The 19,563-nt window shown below is 47.0% G+C and overlaps 1 protein-coding gene across 1 annotated transcript in view; it reads left to right on the top strand.

Moving 5' to 3' along the window:
• LOC144606070 (uncharacterized) overlaps positions 1-16,853 on the top strand; it is a 49,899-nt gene extending 33,046 nt beyond the window's left edge. The window contains exons 5-9 of the mRNA XM_078421872.1: positions 2,456-2,542; positions 3,563-3,734; positions 8,287-8,420; positions 8,517-8,588; positions 12,173-16,853. Of these exons, the coding sequence (XP_078277998.1) occupies positions 2,456-2,542; positions 3,563-3,734; positions 8,287-8,420; positions 8,517-8,588; positions 12,173-12,434 (727 nt within the window). The 3' untranslated portion in view covers positions 12,435-16,853. The remainder of the gene's footprint in view (positions 1-2,455; positions 2,543-3,562; positions 3,735-8,286; positions 8,421-8,516; positions 8,589-12,172) is intronic.
• Positions 16,854-19,563: the final 2,710 nt, after the last annotated feature.

The following is a 19,563-nucleotide window of genomic DNA, read 5'->3' as shown; positions in this document are numbered from 1 at the left end:
ATTATTGCAGAGCACAGATCTGGGAGAATAGAAACATGGTTCCCTAAAAGTGGCAAATTAGGTGGGCAGAGTGGTGAAGATGTTTAGCAGGCTTGCCTTCGTTGGGATGGGTAGTGAGTACAAAGGTTGGGGTGCATCATGATGCAGCTGTACAAGTCACTGGTGAGACAACACTTGGAGTATTGTGTGCAGTTCTGCTCGCCCAGCTGCAAGAGGGATGTCATAAAGTTGGAAAAGGTACAGAGAAGATTCATCAGGATATATCCTGGATGTTGGATGTGAGTTATCGGGAGAGGTTCGATAGGCCGGGAGTAATTTTTTTCTGGAATGTAGGAGGCTAAGAAGTGAACTTATTAAGGTGTGCAAGATCATGAAACTCACGGGGAAAGTGAATGCTCAGTCTTTTTCCCACGGTGGGGCCATAGGCTGTTGGTAAAAGGGGAGAGATTTTGATGTGGGGGCAACTTTCGCACTCTAGTCTATTTATTATGGGGCCATACATAGGAAACTAGAAACTGATACAAATATGACTGTTAAAATACATTTGGACAGATAGATGGGTTGGAAAGTTTGGAGGGCTGAAGGCCAAATGCTGGCAAACTATATCAACTTGGTCAGCATGGGCAGGGTAGACCGAAAGACATGTTTATGTGTTGTAAAGCTCTGACTTTGACATTTTGCTTCCATTCTAGCTTCCTCAGGAGAACAAGTGCTGCTTTTATTACAGCAAACAGCACGATCCAATGCATGTTGCCAGTGGTGTGTCAGTGTTAACACACTTCACGGCTGTTTGAATCTCATTTTCTGTACACTGAGCGTTTGTCCTCTGTCAGCTTTCCTTAAAGTAGCTGCTTTGGTATTGTCATCAGACATTCGTCTACCCAATCAGCGATTTTATATTTTTCACTCTTTTGTCCATATAATGAAATCTCTTGAATCAGTACAAAATATGACTTTAAAGTTTGTTCTTGACGTGTGAAATACAGAAGGGTGGAGGTTTGCTGGTTTCCATTTCTGGATAAACTACGGAAGGAGTATAGGAGTATAAGTTGGAAGCACACCGGCCAACAATGTCCCAGCTACACGAGTCCCACTTGCCTGTGCTTGGTCCACATCCCTCCAAACCTGTCCTATCCATGTACCTGTCTAACTGTTTCTTAAACGATGGGATGGTCCCAGCCTCAATTACCTCCTCTGGCAGCTTGTTCCATGCACGCACCACCCTTTGTGTGAAAAAGTTACCCCTCAGATTCCTATTAAAGCTTTTCTCCTTCACCTTGAACCTAGGTCCCCTGGTCCACGATTCCCCTACTCTGGGCAAGAGACTCTGTGCATCTACCCGATCTATTCCTCTCATGATTTGACCATCTGGGATGATTTGAGTGCAGACAAGCAAGGAAAAGGGTGGCACAGTAACGCTGCTTGTGAGCTGCTGCCTTGCAGTGGCAAGACCCGGGTTCGATCCTGATCTCGGGTGCTGCCTGTGTGGAGTTTGCACATTCTCATTGTGATAGCGTTGGGCTCTCCAGTTTCATCCCAAATCCCAAAGACGTGCGAGTTTGTCGGTTAATTGGCTGCAGTAAATTGTCCCGAGTGTGTAGGGAGTGGATGTGAAAGTGGGTTCATGTAGAAGTAGTTTGAATGGGTCATCGGTGATTGGTGTGGGCCCGGGCCAAAGGGCCTATTTCCACGCTATATCATGAAACAACAATATTGTAGAAGATAAGAGCATGTCATAAGAGCAGGTTCAGTAGTCAGGATAGAATTCCTTTGAGAATTGAGTAATTGGTGATGGAAGGATTTGGTTAGGAAGATAAGAGAGAAACTATTTCTGCTTGTACACCCTTGAACACAGGGTCATTCTCTTCAGGTTAGACCTGGGATAGTTTGAGGCTAGGCGTCCATTAAAACATTTCAGAATGGAGATTTTGAGTTGGGTTGTAAATCAGCTGTGATATAGCTGAATGGTAGAACATGCTTGATTAGACCTTTTCATCCTTGTGTCAGAGGTTCCCAATGCCCCATGAGGAAAATCCACGAAGGCGAGAGTCCAGAACCAGAGGGCGCAGCCTCGGAATAAAAGGACATAATGGAGACGAGGAGGAATTTCTTTAGCCAGTGGGTGGTGGATCTGTGGAATTCATTGCCAGATATAATTGTGGAGATCAACACACTGGGTATTTTTTGAGCGGTGATTGATTGGTTCTTGATTAGTACGGGCGTCATAGGGCAGGAGAAAGGGGTTGAGCGGGAAAAATAGATCAACCGTGATTGAATAGCGGAGTAGGCTCGATGGGCTGAATGGCCTATTTTCTATGTCAAGCAGTCTAAAAGTTAAATCCTTTGTGATTCTGGTGATCCATTTGGAAAAAAGCCTTGCCTCATTGGGATCAATCTGTTTGCCCGTTCTTCAGGGTGCGTTTATATGTTCAATAACCTGTGTTTGTTTATTCAGTTACCTTCCGCCCTGTTTGCTCACTGAGAATGGAGCCAGTTTGAATGAAGCCAAGTCACTGCTACTCCAACAGACCAAGAAGAGAAGGCAAGTGTCAGAGCGACCCACGTGGACAATTAAAGAATAATGGCCTTGACTAGAGAAAGCTGACTATAAGTGTGGGTGTTGCTTTTTCAGGCTGGGAGCTGCTGTAGATTCCTCCACCTCTCCTCTTCCCACTCGTTAACTATTTACCAGCCAGGCACTGCGTGCAGCAGCAGCAGCTCTACACTGGAGAGTTGATTCCTAACTTCCGCTTAAAAATGGTGCCAATTTTAAACTCTGGCTCATTGAATGTGAAAATGGGCTTCCTTCCCAAGTTAACAGATAGAATTCTTACCCTGAATAGTTGTTGTAGAGTAGCTTTCCTAGAATTCCCCCAAATCCCCCGGTTCCTGAAATATACGTGGATTGTTTAACGCAGGGATAGCTTCATCCAGTGCCACATCATTCGAGGGAATTGTGGGTCTGAGGAGTACTGTTAGTCGTATTTAGGGCGGTGTGTGTCTGTGACACTGTGTACTGGAGCCCAGCATGAGGGGCGAGCAGTCGCATGGGAGCTCCAGCTCCAGGTGACAATGACAGCAGCCCCTGGGAGTGCCGATTGTGGCCACATTGTATGAACTGCCCGCTGAACCTGGTTGCCAGGTGGGCTGAACTGTGCCAGGTTGGCCAATGGACAAGAACCAGAAGGCTGGTGATGCCAAGACCTGGCAAACCTCAGGCAGTGCGGATGGAGCAGTGGTTTGATATAATGTGTAGGGAGGAACTGCAGATGCTGGTTTAAACCGAAGATAGACACAAAAAGCTGGAGTAACTCTGGCACTATCTCTGGAGAGAAGGACTGGGTGACGTTTCAGGTCGAGGTCACGTCTGAAGAAGGGTCTCGACCCGAAATGGCACCCATTCCTTCTCTCCAGAGATGCTACCCGGCCCACTGAGTTACTCCTGCTTTTTGTGTCTATATAAGATATGCCCTTTGGTGCATGTTATTTTTGTGCATTTGGGTGTTGCAGCTGGGCTTGTTCTGAAGGAGGGCGGGAAATAATCATTGTCCTTTTCCCTCAGTAATCTACAGCACCTGAGCTTTGCCTGCATCGTCGAGCCCTTTCTTACTTTGGCAGATCCACCTACCTCAACTGCAGAATGCACTGTTGCTGAGAACTCGTACCCCTCCGCCTCGTCTCCCATCCCCAGCATCACCTACGTGAAAACTCAACTACACACCCAGAAAAAAGAGGCAAGTGAAACTCATCTTGCACCTTCACCGAGCCCGCTACTGGAGAGGAGGGGGGGGGGGGGGGGACAGAAGGGGGAGGAGACCTAGAGTGAAGGTGGCGAAGAGTCAAATTGGGAACAATCTTTTCACATAAATTATAGCAGAATTCATCTCTTCCAGCAAAAACCTGTAACATCTGAAGCTTGACTTCTGAAAGAAGTCAATGGGGTTTTAAGCAAAAAGGGAATGCATTCATCCCCGAGGCAGGGCCTGCCATTCAGTAAAGTCTCAAGCGGTCTGTACTCCATTCCATTTACCAGCCCTTTCATCCTTTCCCATGGAGTGGGTGAAAGCAGAGAAGGACAGATGGTTAAAGGGCGGGTTGCCAAGATGGGATAACATTGCTTGTAGATTAGTGTAATGGTGTCACTCATGTTATGTGTCATGCTTTTGTAGTTACGCCCCTTTGGCTTTTGAGTGACTGCTGCTTGGGTGATTCGGGTTAGTGTAAGTGCAACGTGCAGGTGTAAGGTCATGCTTGCTATGTAGTTAATGAAGTCTAAGGTTTATCATCTAGGTGTACGGCTTCTGTTATTATACAGCCAACACCATCTGCTCTCAGGAAACCGGAGATCTTGGTGTTTGATGCAGATCTTGCGGAACGGTATCGTGTTTTTGAAGAGGATTTTTCAATCCACATAGAAGCTGCATACCCTACGGCTGTTCCTGCTCTTCGTGCGTCAATCCTTCTTAATTTGGCGGGCACGGAAGCTGCTCGTCGTGCCAGAAGATTTCACTATGCACCGGCTAGAATTGATGCTAATGGTGCCCAAATTGCTGCGGAGTCTATCCGTGACCCTGAATGTCTCCTGCGTAAATTCCGACAATTATGTGAGTTACAAATCAATGTGAGCATTGAACGCCATAAATTCTTTTCAAGGAATCAAAAACAAGGAGAGCCTGTTGAGTTATATGTTAGTGCGCTCAAGCATATCTCTAGTCGATGTGAATTTGGAGATATTCACGATAGTCTTGTTCGCGATCGTTTAATCCATGGCATACTGAATAATAAGGTGCGCGATGAATTACTGCGGGAAGTTGACCTAACCTTAGCGGCTGCTGAAAACCGCTGTCGCATAGCTGAATTGACTGATGCTCACATTAAAACTCTGGGACATTCTGCTGCTCGTGAAATTAATGCAGCCAGCATGTTTTATCAAACTTCTCCGTGTTTATCTCAACTGCCAGTCACCAAGTTAAGATTGATCGATAATTGCTTCAACTGTGGAGGTTCACATGTCGCGGTTCGTGATCGTTGCCCTGCGTATGGAAAACTATGTCGGCTTTGCAACAAACGAAACCATTTCATTAGGTGTTGTCGATCACGCAGTAACAGATTTCAAACGAGACAGTCAGTTAACTCGCTTGCCCATGATGAAGGTTCAATCTCTGAGTTCTCACACCCAGTTCCCATGATTGTACGAACAGCTGGCGAAAGTGCAGAGATTGATATACATGCTTTGTCTAAGTCAGTGCACCAACAGCTAGATCCCAAGGTCGCATTGCTCATTAATGGTAAAACCCTTTATCTCAAAGTCGACTCGGGAGCGCGCTGCAACGTTATCTGTTTGGCTGTCTTCCAGAAGCTGAAAAACACAGAAACCTTATTTCCAACAGTTACATCACTTGTCTCATTTGCTGGAAATCGAGTACACCCCATCGGCCAAGTTGAGTTACGTTGCTGTCTCAACTCACGTGCCCACATCCTGGATTTTTACGTGGTACGTGAGAATGTACCATCCCTACTGGGTGCTGATGCATGCCTAGATATGGGTTTGATCACTTTCAGCCCTTCTGTCTGTCCTCTGACTACAGACTGTGATTTTACACGTCAAATTCTCACACAATACAAAGATTTGTTTAACGATAAGCTGGGCAAGCTGCCTGTCAGGTACACAATTACCATTGACCCTGAGGCAATCCCAGTTGTTCGTCCAGCTCATAGGATTCCCCACGCTATGCGGGATCGTGTTCAAAGTGAACTTAACAGAATGGTGTCTCTGGGTGTGCTTACTCCCGTATCTGACCCCTCAGACTGGGTCTCCACAATGGTTGTCGCTGCTAAGAAGAACAAAGACGAGATACGGATTTGTATCAACCCCAAGGACTTAAACGCAGCGATCAAACGACCACGTTATCCCATGCGCACTGTGGATGAGATTGCTGCGCAGATGGCTGAAGCAACTGTATTCACGGTGCTAGATGCCAAGAGCTCATTTTGGCAGATTCCACTGGAACTTAACTCCTCTAAGCTGACGACTTTCAACACTCCATTCGGACGTTATAAATTTCTTCGGATGCTGGCCAGACAAGCACTACAATGTTCCGCTGCCAGTCCGGCCCTTCTTTGCTGTCCGAGATGAGCTTGTGCTGCAAGATGGCATTATTTTAAAAGGACACAAGGCCGTGGTTCCTGCCTCGCTGTACCACCGGTATTTTAACGCTGTCCATGCGGGACACCCGGGTGCTGAAGCCACTGTTTCACGGGCGAAAAGCATGTTTTACTGGCCTGGCATGGCCGAATACATCACCGAGAATGTGGCATCCTGCGCAGTGTGTAACAGTTTGGCCCCTCACCAACAAAAGCAACCACTTCTTTCACATCCGGTACCGGAGCTCCCGTGGTCTACAGTCGCAGCTGACATATTTGATTGGCATGGCAAACAATACCTGGTGCTCGTGGATTCTTATTCAGGATGGTTCGACATTGATTTTCTCAGCAGCCCCACTTCCAGCGGAGTGATTTCAAAGCTATCTCGCCACTTTTCAGTCCACGGATCCCCGGTCAAACTGCTGACTGACAACGGCAGTCAATTCACCAGCCAACAATTCAGGGAGTTCGCTGGACACTGGAATTTTCACCACATCACCAGCAGCCCCGAATATCCCCAGTCTAACGGGCTGGCTGAACGGGCTGTTAAAAGTGCTAAACAGCTCATGGAACATTCGTACAGAGCAAAATCGGACATATTCCTGGATCTGCTTAACTTACGCAACATCTCCCGTGACCCCATCTTGGGTTCACCGGCTCAACGTTTATTGTCAAGGCAAACCCGTGCCACAGTGTCTGTAGCCAATCAGGCTTTAGTCCCACAAGTGTTTCCACCGGAGGAGGTTCAATCCAGGTTGCTACAGAAGCGTGACATTCAAAAACGATGGTTTGATAAGACAAGTAGGCCACTGCCACCGCTGACCAAAGGGCAGGTAGTCCGCTTACAGACTGACAGAGGCCATGACCGTATCGGAGTCATTTCTGGAATTGCTTCAGAGCCACGCTCATATATCGTTAGTGCCGATGGCGGTACCTACCGGCGTAACAGGCGACACATCCTGCCTGTGAACGAGCCAGTTCCTCCTCAATATAATCCAGATGGTACAAGTTCGCTTCCGTTTGCGCCTACTGGCACTCGCATGCTTTTGCCAGCACGGCAATCCATGCCTGTAACAGCTCCTTTGCCTGTTCCATCTTCGCCTCCATATTCATCGCCTGTTCCACAGTTTGCTGCTTCGTCTCCAGGGACGTTGATTCAGTCTCCCTCGCCTGTGGAATCACCTGCTCTCTCCCCAGATAAGAGGAATGGAGATGGTCTCTATCGTACACGTGCTGGTCGTGTTTGCAGGCCGGTTGTGAAGTATCCGGACTATGTTTAACTTTCCTCCAGTTTGTCACCGATTGTTATACATGACGTGCTCAGTTTATGTGTCTGTATCGTTGTTGATTCTTTAAGAGGGGGGATGTAGATTAGTGTAATGGTGTCACTCATGTTATGTGTCATGCTTTTGTAGTTACGCCCCTTTGGCTTTTGAGTGACTGCTGCTTGGGTGATTCGGGTTAGTGTAAGTGCAACGTGCAGGCGTAAGGTCATGCTTGCTATGTAGTTAATAAAGTCTAAGGTTTATCATCTAGCTGTACGGCTTCTGTTATTATACAGCCAACACCAACATTGCTCAAGTTGGAAAGGCAAGGCGATGCCCAGATGTATTGAATGCCATTTTCCGTGGTGTAATTTCTTTATTGCGGGTAGTTGTTGAGTTTTTGTAGGGTTTTAATCCACACGTACAACCAGTCTGTAAGTGAGTGGACTGACCAGTATTGAGCTCTGGCCAGACGCCAACTGGAATGTAAATGGGTACATTCCGTGCTGGGAGCCACACCTCTCAGGATATTGGCACTGATTCACCGGAGCACACTACTGGGGTTAAGAGTTCAGCTATGGGGACAGGTTACAAGGTGATCTGGGGGGAGGATTGTTATCGAAGGGGATGGGTAAGGAGACTTCACCTTTCCTCTGCTGGAAGTTATCCACGACAACAACCATGAGCATAATTAGAATTGGGCCTTGCAAGGGTAATGTTGGGACCCACTTGCAGTAAAGGTCATTGAAGTTGTCAGCCCCATTACCCAGGACGGTGTTGAAGGGAAAGGGTGGTCTATTGGGGGTAGGGTGAGCGGGTTGAATAGCCTCCAATGTGTTGTCACTTAATAATGACCAGTCTTGACTGCTCTCTCTAGGACAGTGCGTCCGCTAACAAGCGGGTCGGCAAATCGAATGGATCGTTGAGAAAGGTGTCCCAGATCCGAATCCGGAAAACCATTCCCAAGCAAGACACCAACCTCACGCCCATGGGCCTGCCCAAACCCAAGCGGTCAGTATAATGTACCTGGCTCCAACTATAGTTGCTCCACAACACACGCTTAGTTTGATAGTATGATCTTTAATCTCTCCCTTTTCTAACTTTTAGATTAAAGAAAAAAGAATTCAGTTTGGAGGAGATATACACTAACCAGAATTACAAGTCACCATCTGCACACAGGTACGTCATGGTGAAACATGAAACACAGGTACGTCATGTGAAACATGACACACAGGTAGGTCATGTGAAACATGATACACAGACAGGTATGTCATGGTGAAACATGCCACACAGGTAGGTCATGTGAAACATGCCACACAGGTACGTCATGTGAAACATGACACACAGGTACGTCATGTGAAACATGACACACAGGTACGTCATGTGAAACATGATACACGGACAGGTATGTCATGGCGAAACATGCTCTCCTCTGGGTTTTACTGGGAACTAACATTGTACGTTGGCTGTGAAGGATCTGAAGAAGGGTCTCGACCTGAAACGTCAACTATTCCTTCTCTCCAAAAGATGCTGTCTGACCCGCTGAGTTACTCCAGCTTTTTGTGTCTACCTTCATTGTAAGTTGTCGACCCAGTATTGATGTGTGCTGTTGCATACATTGCTTGACCCCACTGGTTCAGCTTTCTCAGTCGTGCAGCACAGAAGCAGGCCCTTCGGCCCACCAGATCCATGCCCACCACCATTATCCTGCACTCATCCTATTTTTTTAATTCTCCTGACAATCCCAGACGCTAGGGACAATTTACAACGGCAAATTAACCAACCAACCTGGAGTGTGGGATGTGGAGGGAAACCTCATCATCCGTGGGGAAACTCGAGTTGTTAAAACTCCACACAGACAGTCTGAAGAAGGGTCTCGACCTAATCCTTTTCTCCAGAGATGCTGCCTGAACTACTGAGTTACTCCAGCATTTTGTCTACCTTCGGTGTCTATCTACGCAGACAGTATTGAAGTCAGGGTTGAATCCCTGGCACTGTGCGGCAGTGTTTTGTATGTGGAGACAGAGGGGAGCTAGTCATCGGTCCTTGCCTTGTGCTTGGCTCCATTCACTTCTCCCAGCTGCTCGCTGCCAAAACCTTCCCCATCCTGGAATAAGCCATCTCACTGTCCCTTCCAGTAATGTGGTCTTCAGTACTTCTCTTCCCACACTCCTAACCCAGTTTGCTCCTGGTTCGGCAGGTTAGGGAGCAGTCATGTTCTTTGATAGACACAAACAGCTGGAGTAACTCAGCGGGGCAAGAAGAGAGAAGGAATGGGTGACGTTTTGGTTCGAGACCCTTCTTCAGACTGTTCTTTGGGCAGAGACGGAGACAATCTTTTTCAACCACAGGTGCTCCCAGGCTTACGATGCTTCGACTTGCGATATTTCCACTTTGCGATGGTGCAAACGGCAGCGACCCGCAGCAAGATCAGGCATATTAAATACATTTCGACTTACAATAATTTCGGTTTGCGATGGGTTTCTCGGAACGGATCCCCATTGTAAGCTGAGGAGCACCTGTATATTTTATACCCAGCGGCCGAGCTTTCTTGAACAGTCTGGCTTTCATTGAATTTAGTGGCTCTTGGCTTAGCCAGAAGCCAGTCATTTGCTTCCAGATGGTTCATGTTGTGGTGTAGATGGAGCGCGTGGGGGGTTTTCACTGAGAGTGGGAGGGCAGAGCCTGCTGCCCCCCATCTGACGCACTGTTGCATCTGGATTGTCATCGGGTGGGAAGAGCAGGGGAGCAAGATGTGACGATGACTCCTTCAGAGTGAGAGGGAGAGAGACCTCGCAAATCCAAAGAAACAACACAACTTTGTTTAGTTTTAGAGATACAGTGCAGAAATGGGCCCTTCGGCTCACCGAGTCCACGCCGACCAGCGATCCCCACACACTAGCACTATCCTACACCCACTAGAGACAATTTTACATTTTATACCAAGCCAATTAACCTACAAACCTGTATGTCCTTTGAGTGTGGGAGGAAACTGGAGCTTCCCGGAGAAAACCCACGCAAGTCATGGGGAGAACGTATAAGCTCCATATAGACAGCACCATAGTCAGGATCGAACCCGGGTCTCTGGCGCTGTCAGTCAGCAACTCTACCGCTGCTTCTCCGTGCCTCCCACCGTGCTCTCTTTGCTGTTGGAAGGTGAGCAGGACTGCCAGGGTTAAGCAATGTCTAACTCGAGCAACATCACTTCAAGAATAGCCAGGGCTCGACCTGCCTCTTTGCGCCCAGGCTGAGAATCATCTCTTCCTTGAGTGGGCAGAGTAAACGGTGTTTTGTGGGATTCCCTGGAGTTGAGGTGGGAGCAGCAGTACGTCGGTGGCCTCGCCCGCGCTGATTGTCATTATCTTTAGGGAAGTGATAATCTGGGAGTACTGATGAGCAGTTCTTGGACTGGTCTGAGGCTTCCCAAACTCTGAGTGAGGGAGGAGCACCAGATTGGCAAAGTTAGTGAGGTTGTCATGGGCCTGCAAGCTGCACTTTGTGGAAAGGTGGATGGTTTATCTGTGATAAACAGGATGGTTAGTATTCGTAGGAAGGAACTGTAGATGCTGGTTTATACCGAAGATAGACACAAAATGCTGGAGTAACTCAGCGGGGTGGGCAGCATCTCTGGAGAAAAGGAATAGGTAACATTTCGGGTTGCAACCCTTCTTCAGCCGTACAGAATGGTAATTATTTAATCTACTGACGTTTCAGCTTTGGATCAGCTGCTGGAGTTTTTGGTTGGGGTCCTTTCTCAGAGACTTGAGCACCAAAGTAAATGGTGATCATTATGACACCAGGAGGCTGTTTGGCTTGTCAGACCCACACAAGCTCCCGGCAGAACAATCCAAACATGTTCATTTTTCATTCCCCTCCCTCCCCTCCACATCATTCTCTCCATGCCCACCTACTAATTATTTTGCTATTTAACTGCAACAAGGTTAATTTACAGCAGTCAGTTAGCCCACCAGCATGTCATTGGGATGGTGGTGTCCATCCTGCAACCAACAAACAAACTCCCCACAGACATTGCCTGAAGTCAGGATTGAACCTGGGTCACTGCAGTCATGAGGCAGCAGCACAGACCACCGTGCTACCTTGAAAAGAAATGGGAGCCTGACATTCCATACTATTCTGAGTTTTACTATTGCTTTACTATTGCATGGTGGTGTAGTGGTAGAGTTGCTGCCTTACAGCGCTGGAGAACCGGGTTCGATCCAGACTGGGGGTGCTGTCTGCACGGAGTTTGTACGTTCTCATGACCACGTGGGTTTTCTCCGGGATCTTTAGTTTCCTCCCATATAGGGTTTGTAGGTTAATTGGCTTGGTATAAATGTGCAATTGTCCCTAGTGTGTGTAGGATAGTGTAAGTGTGTGGGGATCGCTGGTCGGCGTGGACTCGGTGGGCCGAAGGGTTTGTTTCTGCGATCTATCTCTAAACTAAACTATAGATGAGTTGTCTTGGATGGATGTAAAGGTCCCATGGGATTATTTGTAAAAGTCAGGAGTTATCCCGGGTAACCTGGCAGATGTATGTCCTTCACTCTGCGCCACTCAGAGATTACTGGAGGTAGTCACACTGTTGTCTACAGGATGTTGGCAGTGCATCAACTGGCTGGTGCAGTCCCCCTCAGAGCAAGGCACGTGCTTCTAACACGCTTGATGGGCTGTTTTGGACATCCTGAGAGGAATGTCAAGGTGTTTTATAACTAGCGTGGCTCCTCGTCACCCGTGTGATTGATAATTCTTTTCTCTCTCTGCAGCAAGTACCTGGAGACTATCTTCGAAGAGCCTGTCCTGAAGAAGGGCTCCTTCGTCTGCACCAGCCTCCAGAAACGCAAGCGCCTGTTGGAGTTCCAGGACTACACGCTTCCCCGCAAGAGGCGAGCGCATGCCCATGTGAAGGTTCAGAGCCGGACCCGAGGCAGGAAGGCCAGTACAAGGGAGGAGAACATCGACTCGCTGCTTGTCCAAAAACTGAGCGAGCTGGAAGCCTTCCTGGCCGGAGAGGACACGGGCCACTGAGAAACGTGACCAGGGCTGTGTTGCCAGACTCTCCTGGCCTGGCCCACCTCACGGGGAATTACGCTGTGGGTCGACCCTGTTATCTCTTGATTGTCTGGGGAAAGAATAGTGTGGAGTTCGTAGGCTGCTGCATGGTTTTTTTGGTTTTTATAAAGAGACGACACACAATGGAGGCGGCAAATCCAAAGCAGCGTCCTGTGACCCACTCTCGTTGGGAGTGAGCAGTGAAGAAAGAATGTATAGAATATGTAGAAGGCATTTGTGGAGAATTATTCAGAACCAAGTGGAAAGGGGTCGATGAAATGAAGTTCATCTTGTGCTTGCAATCAAATGAAGTGCTGCATCCATCTCTCAACGTTTCATTGGCTGCAAACCAATTCTTATCACTCCCGAGGAGGCAATGGCTGAAGCTTAAAACAGAGAGCATATTATAATGTTTACAGGACAATGGATCGGAATTTCTCTGGGTGTGGCTGGCTCTGCTGATTCTCAGAGGGCCCAAACCTTCTAAGCGTTTTCTAGTTGAGTTTGGTTTAATCAGGAGGGATGCTGATATTTTTATAGCTGAATATCTAAGCGACTTGAGCCTGAAGTGCTAAAAGTAAATATTCCAAAGTGAGTACTGTGTGTCTGTGTGCCTGCCTGCTTCACCTCCCAGCATCGAGAGTTCAGGTGCTGCTGACACGCTAAGTGACCAGCAGAGGGCAGAGTTGTTTGAACCTGACAACTAGTCGGCCTCCCCTGTAACAATGACCCAGGGCTCAACTTCAGCTGACAGCTGGAGAAGGTGTTCATCTCCAGAGAGCCCTGACGGTGGTTTGCATATGTGGTTTATTTTTTATACTGGCAGAATGCTAGTCGGTCCACATCAAATTTACAATTACTGCAGATTTAATTAGCCTAATGCTGTACTTTATGTCATACTCGGGTCTTGAATGGAATAGCCGATGACTGGCCTAACTCCACTCTAACCACAGGTAGGTGGATGTGCCTGGTGATGTAGATTTGAGTTGGCTTTTGTGATTTGAGTGCTGTGATTTAAGTTGACCACAAAAAAGGCTTTGTGATCTAGTATGCATGGGAAATTGAGGCAGTACTGTATAAATATTGCACCTTAACTCCTAATGAATGCCTAAATGCCCACTAAAATGTTCATAAAATTGCAGCGTTGTCAGCTGTACTACCTTGTGGTCGGAGAGAGTGAATTAGCAATTTCATACACAGACAGGGAAGGAGACTCGTCCCATTCTGGAGCCTTTGGCCCGAGCACAGCTGAGTTGTTCAGCCATTGTAGTTGCAGTCAGCTGGATAGTTGCCCTTGGGTGGATGTGTAAGATTTCAGTTGCAGAAAACTTTGCGCCCTAGCCAGTGTTAATACTTCAGCTCACAGGAGGTGCAGCTGCTGAATTTGCCGAATGTTTGTGTGCTTTGTGCTGAAGCTGTGAAGGGCACCGTTCGGTCCAAGTCCTTCCTGTAGCTGCACTCACTTGGCATTTCCTTTCGCAAAAATGGTACCTGGTATCCAGGTTCTCTTTGAAACATCTTTATTTTTTAAATACTTGGTTCTTTAAATAGAGTAAAACCAGCCATTTACTGCCCTATCACATAAAAGGCCTAAAACCTTGTGTCTGAATGCAAGACTGTTTCATGGATAGACAGACGTCTACCCGAGACGTAGCTAGGAGGCTCAATAGTTGATCCACATCCTCTGCACATCCTGCTCAATGCCACGTTATTCTTCACAGGGTAGTCATAAGATCATCATAATAATGCCACAATGAAATCAGATTGTCTTGAGCGAGCAGAAACTCTTTACCCCCGACTCTTGGACTCGGGTTCATTTTTTAAACATATGCCCCAATACTGAGGCATTGGGGCCCAAGACTCAAATTCAGCATCCCTCAAACAAAGATACTCAATGTCTTGTACCAGTGAGAGGACGGCCTGTACAGGTGAGGGCACGGCCTGTGCAGGTGAGGGCACGGCCTATACAGGTGAGGGTGTACAGGTGAGAGCACGGCCTGTGCAGGTGAGGGCACGGCCTGTACAGGTGAGGGCTCGGCCTGGGTGATGCTTGAATTATGTCAGGAAATTGACTAGAGAATGAAGATTTCCAATTGATTGAACAGTCTTCCAGTTTGGATAGCCCTGGACTTGTTTAACAACTATGCCGTGACAAGACTGGAGGCTCCTGAATAAATGAGCTGGAAAATAAGTTTCCTTTCTCGGCCTCATTCATCCACTGGGGTTTCATGTGTATGGGATGTTTCCTTGTGGGATACTTGGAACTCTCTTCCTGCAGTGAGATTATAGCAGAGAGCAGCAGTCACTATCACCAGAATGTACTTTTCAGCTCTGGATTTGACTCCCAACTTAAGAACGTGCATTTATTCTTCTGTTTGTGTACCCTCTGGGACTGTCCCGGTTCCTTACAGCTTCTTGATGTGTGGTCACTGTAATGTGGATTATGTAATGTGGATTGTGGTTCCACAAACTGTAAATGAGAGATGATTGATAGTCTGGATCAGTGACGTTGAGACAGTAACTCCACATCAAGTAACAATGGGCTGTAACAGGATGAGTGGCTGCTAGGTTACAAGTAGGCTAAATCATAAATGTTCAGCCAGACCATCAGGAGAAATCTTTTAAAAATCCCTTTGTCTTTCAATGATACTTGAACTGAAGCTGTCAGTACATTCTTGTTTGGGCAATATCTGAGAGTGGCACTCCCTTCCAGACTGCACAGAATGCCTGCTTGAATAGTGTGTTCCAGCCTCTGCCCCTGTTCATGCTGACTGTGTAGCTGTGGGTGCTTGATTCCTCAGACTGGGAGATCTCCCCTTCTCCCATCCCCATTTTCACAGATCAGGATGTCTCTTTTCCCCCCTTCGCTGCTTCAGCTATAAACTCCCATCAGCTGCAACCTTTCGCTTGGGGTTGGCTCACTTGGTTTATGTAATGGGTAGTTGGCATTGACTGAGATAGTGGCTGACTTTTGTCTCTGCATCCTGCTGTCCATCCTCCTGAATGGCCTCTTGCTTTCTTTTAGACCTGAGAGTGCATGTGGGATGAGAGGGTCTTTGTCTTGAACCAGTAGGTAGCTGCTCAGATGCGGAACGTGTCCCCAGAGAATCCCTGTTGGAGACATTGCCTCATTTGAGTATAACCTGAAACTTCCCTCTACCGAGTTGCATCTGATGCTTAATGGCAGGCAGGGGGTGATTACCATAGAGGCAAGACTTCCTCTTTTTCTCATTGGATCTCAAGAGGTCATTGAACTGAAGTGTTATCGCTTCCCCCTCCACAGATGCTGCCTCACTTGCTGAGTGTTACCTGCGCTCTGCTTTATTTATTTCCTCCGTGCAGCCCCAGACCCCGAGCTCCTGCCCGGCCGCCCGTCCACTTCAAGCAGTGGCCTATTTCATGTCACTGCTGAATGTTTTCAAATTATCCTAAGATTAATTTTCAGCACACCAACCGGACGGAACCTTTTTTCCTTTGTGTGTATCCTATGAAAATTATTACAAAGTACACTGTGAACCTAACTTGTGTTTCAGTAGCAAACATTTCCTATTTAATGTGCATGGAATGAAAGTGAAGGCAGCCTTACCGTTTAACCGTGTATAAAGTGCTTCTGTTCACGCCTTCTCTGCCTCTTGATGTACCAGTGCAGGGGTCGGGTGTAATGTCTGCAGTGGGCACTGGGTTTTGACATAACACTCCACGTCCCCAGACAGGCCTCTGGGAATAGCACTGCATGTAAGTAACACCTTTGCTGTGCTGTTCGTCAGGAAGAGTTCATCTTTGCCTTCTGACTTTGTGTGCCGTCTTCAGTGGTGGAACGCCATGCAATTGTCCAAGCGTTTGATTGCTGACTGTTTTGTCTGTGAGGTTGTGAGCTGGCTTACTTGCTCTGCTTGCTCTGCTGGAGTAGATGTAGATCAGCTGCTGTGCAGTGCCATTCTCTACTCCCAGCCCAGGGAGCATTGGGGCGAGTGTGTGAAATCTCCAGAGCAGCCTTGGTGAAGATCAGCTCGCACCGCAGAAGGTGGGACCAAGTCTTCATTCTAGTCAATGTCAGCCTTTCCCCACGTACACATGTACATCTCTGCTAATGGGAGAGGCCAGATTTTGTGACTCTGTCTCCTCTGCCTTTTATTGCTGATATTGGAGGTTCCAAGCTTTGGTTTCCCACCAGGGATATTATACCTCGTGGATAGTGCTGGTTACTTAGTTGGATTGGTCTTGTTGATCAGAATGTCGTGCATTTGACCAGCTTCTAATCCATTACACATTGCTTTATTGTAAATGTAATTAACTGGTACATTTTGAGTACCCGAGTGATTTGTGTGCCCTTTGTGTAGATTTATTAATTGTGTTCTGTTCAAGAGTTGTCCTGTATATTTTCAATGACACTAATAAAAATGTTTTTTTTAATTTTGTCTTGTGCTGCGGGCAGGCAGGTTGGCACTCGGTTCTGCACAGTGCATGGATGAACCTTTTGGGGAGAACACAAGTGAAGCCATTTGGCTCATTGAACCTGCTGTTGATGTGACCTCCACCCCAGTCATGGGTCTGCTCGGTGCTTTCACCAGTTTGTGGGTTGCTCTGCCTGTTCACTGCCCTCTGTATGGGGACTGTTCGCAGCCATATTCTGCCCCTTAGTTTAGTGATATTGTATAGAAATGGGGTACATCAAGCCCATACCAACCATTGATCACCCGTTCACACTAGGTTCTATGTTATCCAACTTTCTTATTCAATCCCTACACACAAGGGGCAATTTAGAGGCCAATTAATCTACAAACCTGCACGTCTTTGGGATGCAAGAAGAAACCAAAGCTGTTGGAGGAAACCCACACCGTCACAGGGAGAATGTGCAGATTCCACACTTTGACTTTGACGTCATCCGAGGTCGGGATCGAACCAGGGTTTCTGGCTGTGCAGCAGCATCTCCGCCAACTGCAGCAATGCTGCCCTTAAAGTAAGGCTCTTACGTTGTGTTCCCATGGGAAGCAAACAGTGAGAAAAGAGGAAAATGGATCAGCAACATTTTAATCTGAAGTCAAAAATCTACCCTGACATTAGAGTAAAATTTGAACTTGGGCAGAATGTCTCTTTTTTTTTTCTTGCATCGAGGCATAATTTTGCCTCTGGTTTGGAAGGAAGGGTGCCAGTGCTTGCAGCGATCATTATTGGCCTTCACCTGAAAACTTGGGTTTACAAGAGAGTTAGATTTAGCTCTTAGGGTTAATGGAATCAAGGGATATGTGGAAAAAGCAGGAACTGGGTACTGATTTTGGATGATCATATTGAAGGGCCAAATGGCCTACTGCTGCATTTATTTTCTATGTTTCTATGAAACGTTGGGATTGAGTGTGGCAGTCATGATGGTGGTGCTTTAAAGCTAATACATTATACGCTGCAAAGATGGTCTTGTGAATAAAGATACCTGAGGCTATGAAATACATTCCATTAATAATGTTAATTATGTTGTGTGCATTCAAACTCAACGACTTAATCAATGTGTTGGAAAGAACTGCAGATGCTGGTTTAAATCGAAGGTAGACACAAAATGCTGGAGTAACTCAGTGGGACAGGCAGCATCTCTGGAGAGAAGGAATGGGTGACATTTCCAGTCAAGACCCTTCATACTAATTAATGAATGTGTAGGTGCACTGTCAAATCCATTCATGCACAGGCCAATTAAACTTGCAACTAGCATGCGGCAAGTCCTCGATCCAGACTGGCAAGGCTGGACTTTTTAAACTAGTAGTTTAATAAATCAATAAACTGGGTTATTTATCTTTCTATTACGGTCATGGCAATGTCCCTGGAGTGGGGCATGGGCCTTACTGCAGGCCGATCTGGCCCTTCATGGTGCTATCTGACTGCGAGATGCTGCTGCATTCAAATGTTAATTGGAGCCTTCTCTGCTCCCTTATGCATGTTATACAGCCCCTTCCATGGTACTGACTGTATGGGAAAGCTCAGGAATTATCCTTGGAGCCATAATCCAAGGCAAATGGGATTATCTCACTAAACCGTTCCCATCCAAACACTCGTTCAAATGCCTTTTATACTTTGTAATGTATTAAATGCACAGGGCCCGTGTCTGTTAATGGATTTAACATATATTAATGCTAGTTCTCTGAGGAAACTTCTAAGCATTTCATAACGTGCTTTGGCCTTTAATACATCATCCGGGACTGCACTAAATAATCCAATAGACCATATCACATTGAGACTGTGACAAGGTGTGGATTTGGTATCAGAGGATAGATTGGTTACCTTTGGCATGAACTTATTCTGCACATATGCAGCTGTGGCGCCTTCATGCCCATGTTGGTTTTGTATACAGCCTGTCACCGCTGGCCACTTCCCAGCAGCCTCACGAGAAGGTCCAGCCACAAGAGCTCAATAACAACTGCGAGGTCAGACACACTTAATGGCCTTCTCTGCACACGGGTTATGATTGGTGAGAATGTAGGCAAATGGGGCTTCTGGAGTAAACGTGACACAACAACCTCAGCGTCATTTGTGCTTTGCTTTCTGTCGTGGGATTCAGTAGATCCTACGCAGCAGTGACAAAAGGTGATCAAACTGTTGGAGGAACTCAGTGGATCGGGCAACATCTGTGGAGACAGGGATGGTCGACGACATGCGTCAGGACGATAGTGTAGAGAGAAAACGGCTGGAAAAGAGACGAGGGGTGAGGCAGAGGCTGGTACGTGGATCCAATGGTCTATTCAGTGCACCGCAGGAAGAGGTGAAAAGTGCAGAGGAGCTTGACACGGATGTGGCCGGGATTAAAGGACTAGCTATGAGGAAGCTGTGTTCTCACTGGAACTAGTAGACCAAGGGGTAACCTTATAGAGATGAATAAGATTGAGGGATTATGAAAAGTAAGAATCTTTTCCCCAGGATAGGGGAGTCTGGAACTAGAGGGAACAGGTTTAAGGTGAGGAGAAAATTTAAACAGTGATCTGAAGCGTAAAGTCACTTACAGCGTGGGTAGTTTATATTTGCCAATGGAAGTCATGCAGTTCCTAAACAGGCCCTTCAGCCCAACATTCTTGCCTAACTGAGCTAGTCCCACAATCTTGCACCTTGTCCACATCCTTGCAAA

The sequence above is a fragment of the Rhinoraja longicauda genome, chromosome 25 (assembly GCF_053455715.1).
Source record: "Rhinoraja longicauda isolate Sanriku21f chromosome 25, sRhiLon1.1, whole genome shotgun sequence".
NCBI classification, from domain to species: Eukaryota; Metazoa; Chordata; class Chondrichthyes; order Rajiformes; family Arhynchobatidae; genus Rhinoraja; species Rhinoraja longicauda.
The sequence above is the reverse complement of the archived record's forward strand: the minus strand, read 5'-3'. Positions and strand labels throughout refer to the sequence as shown.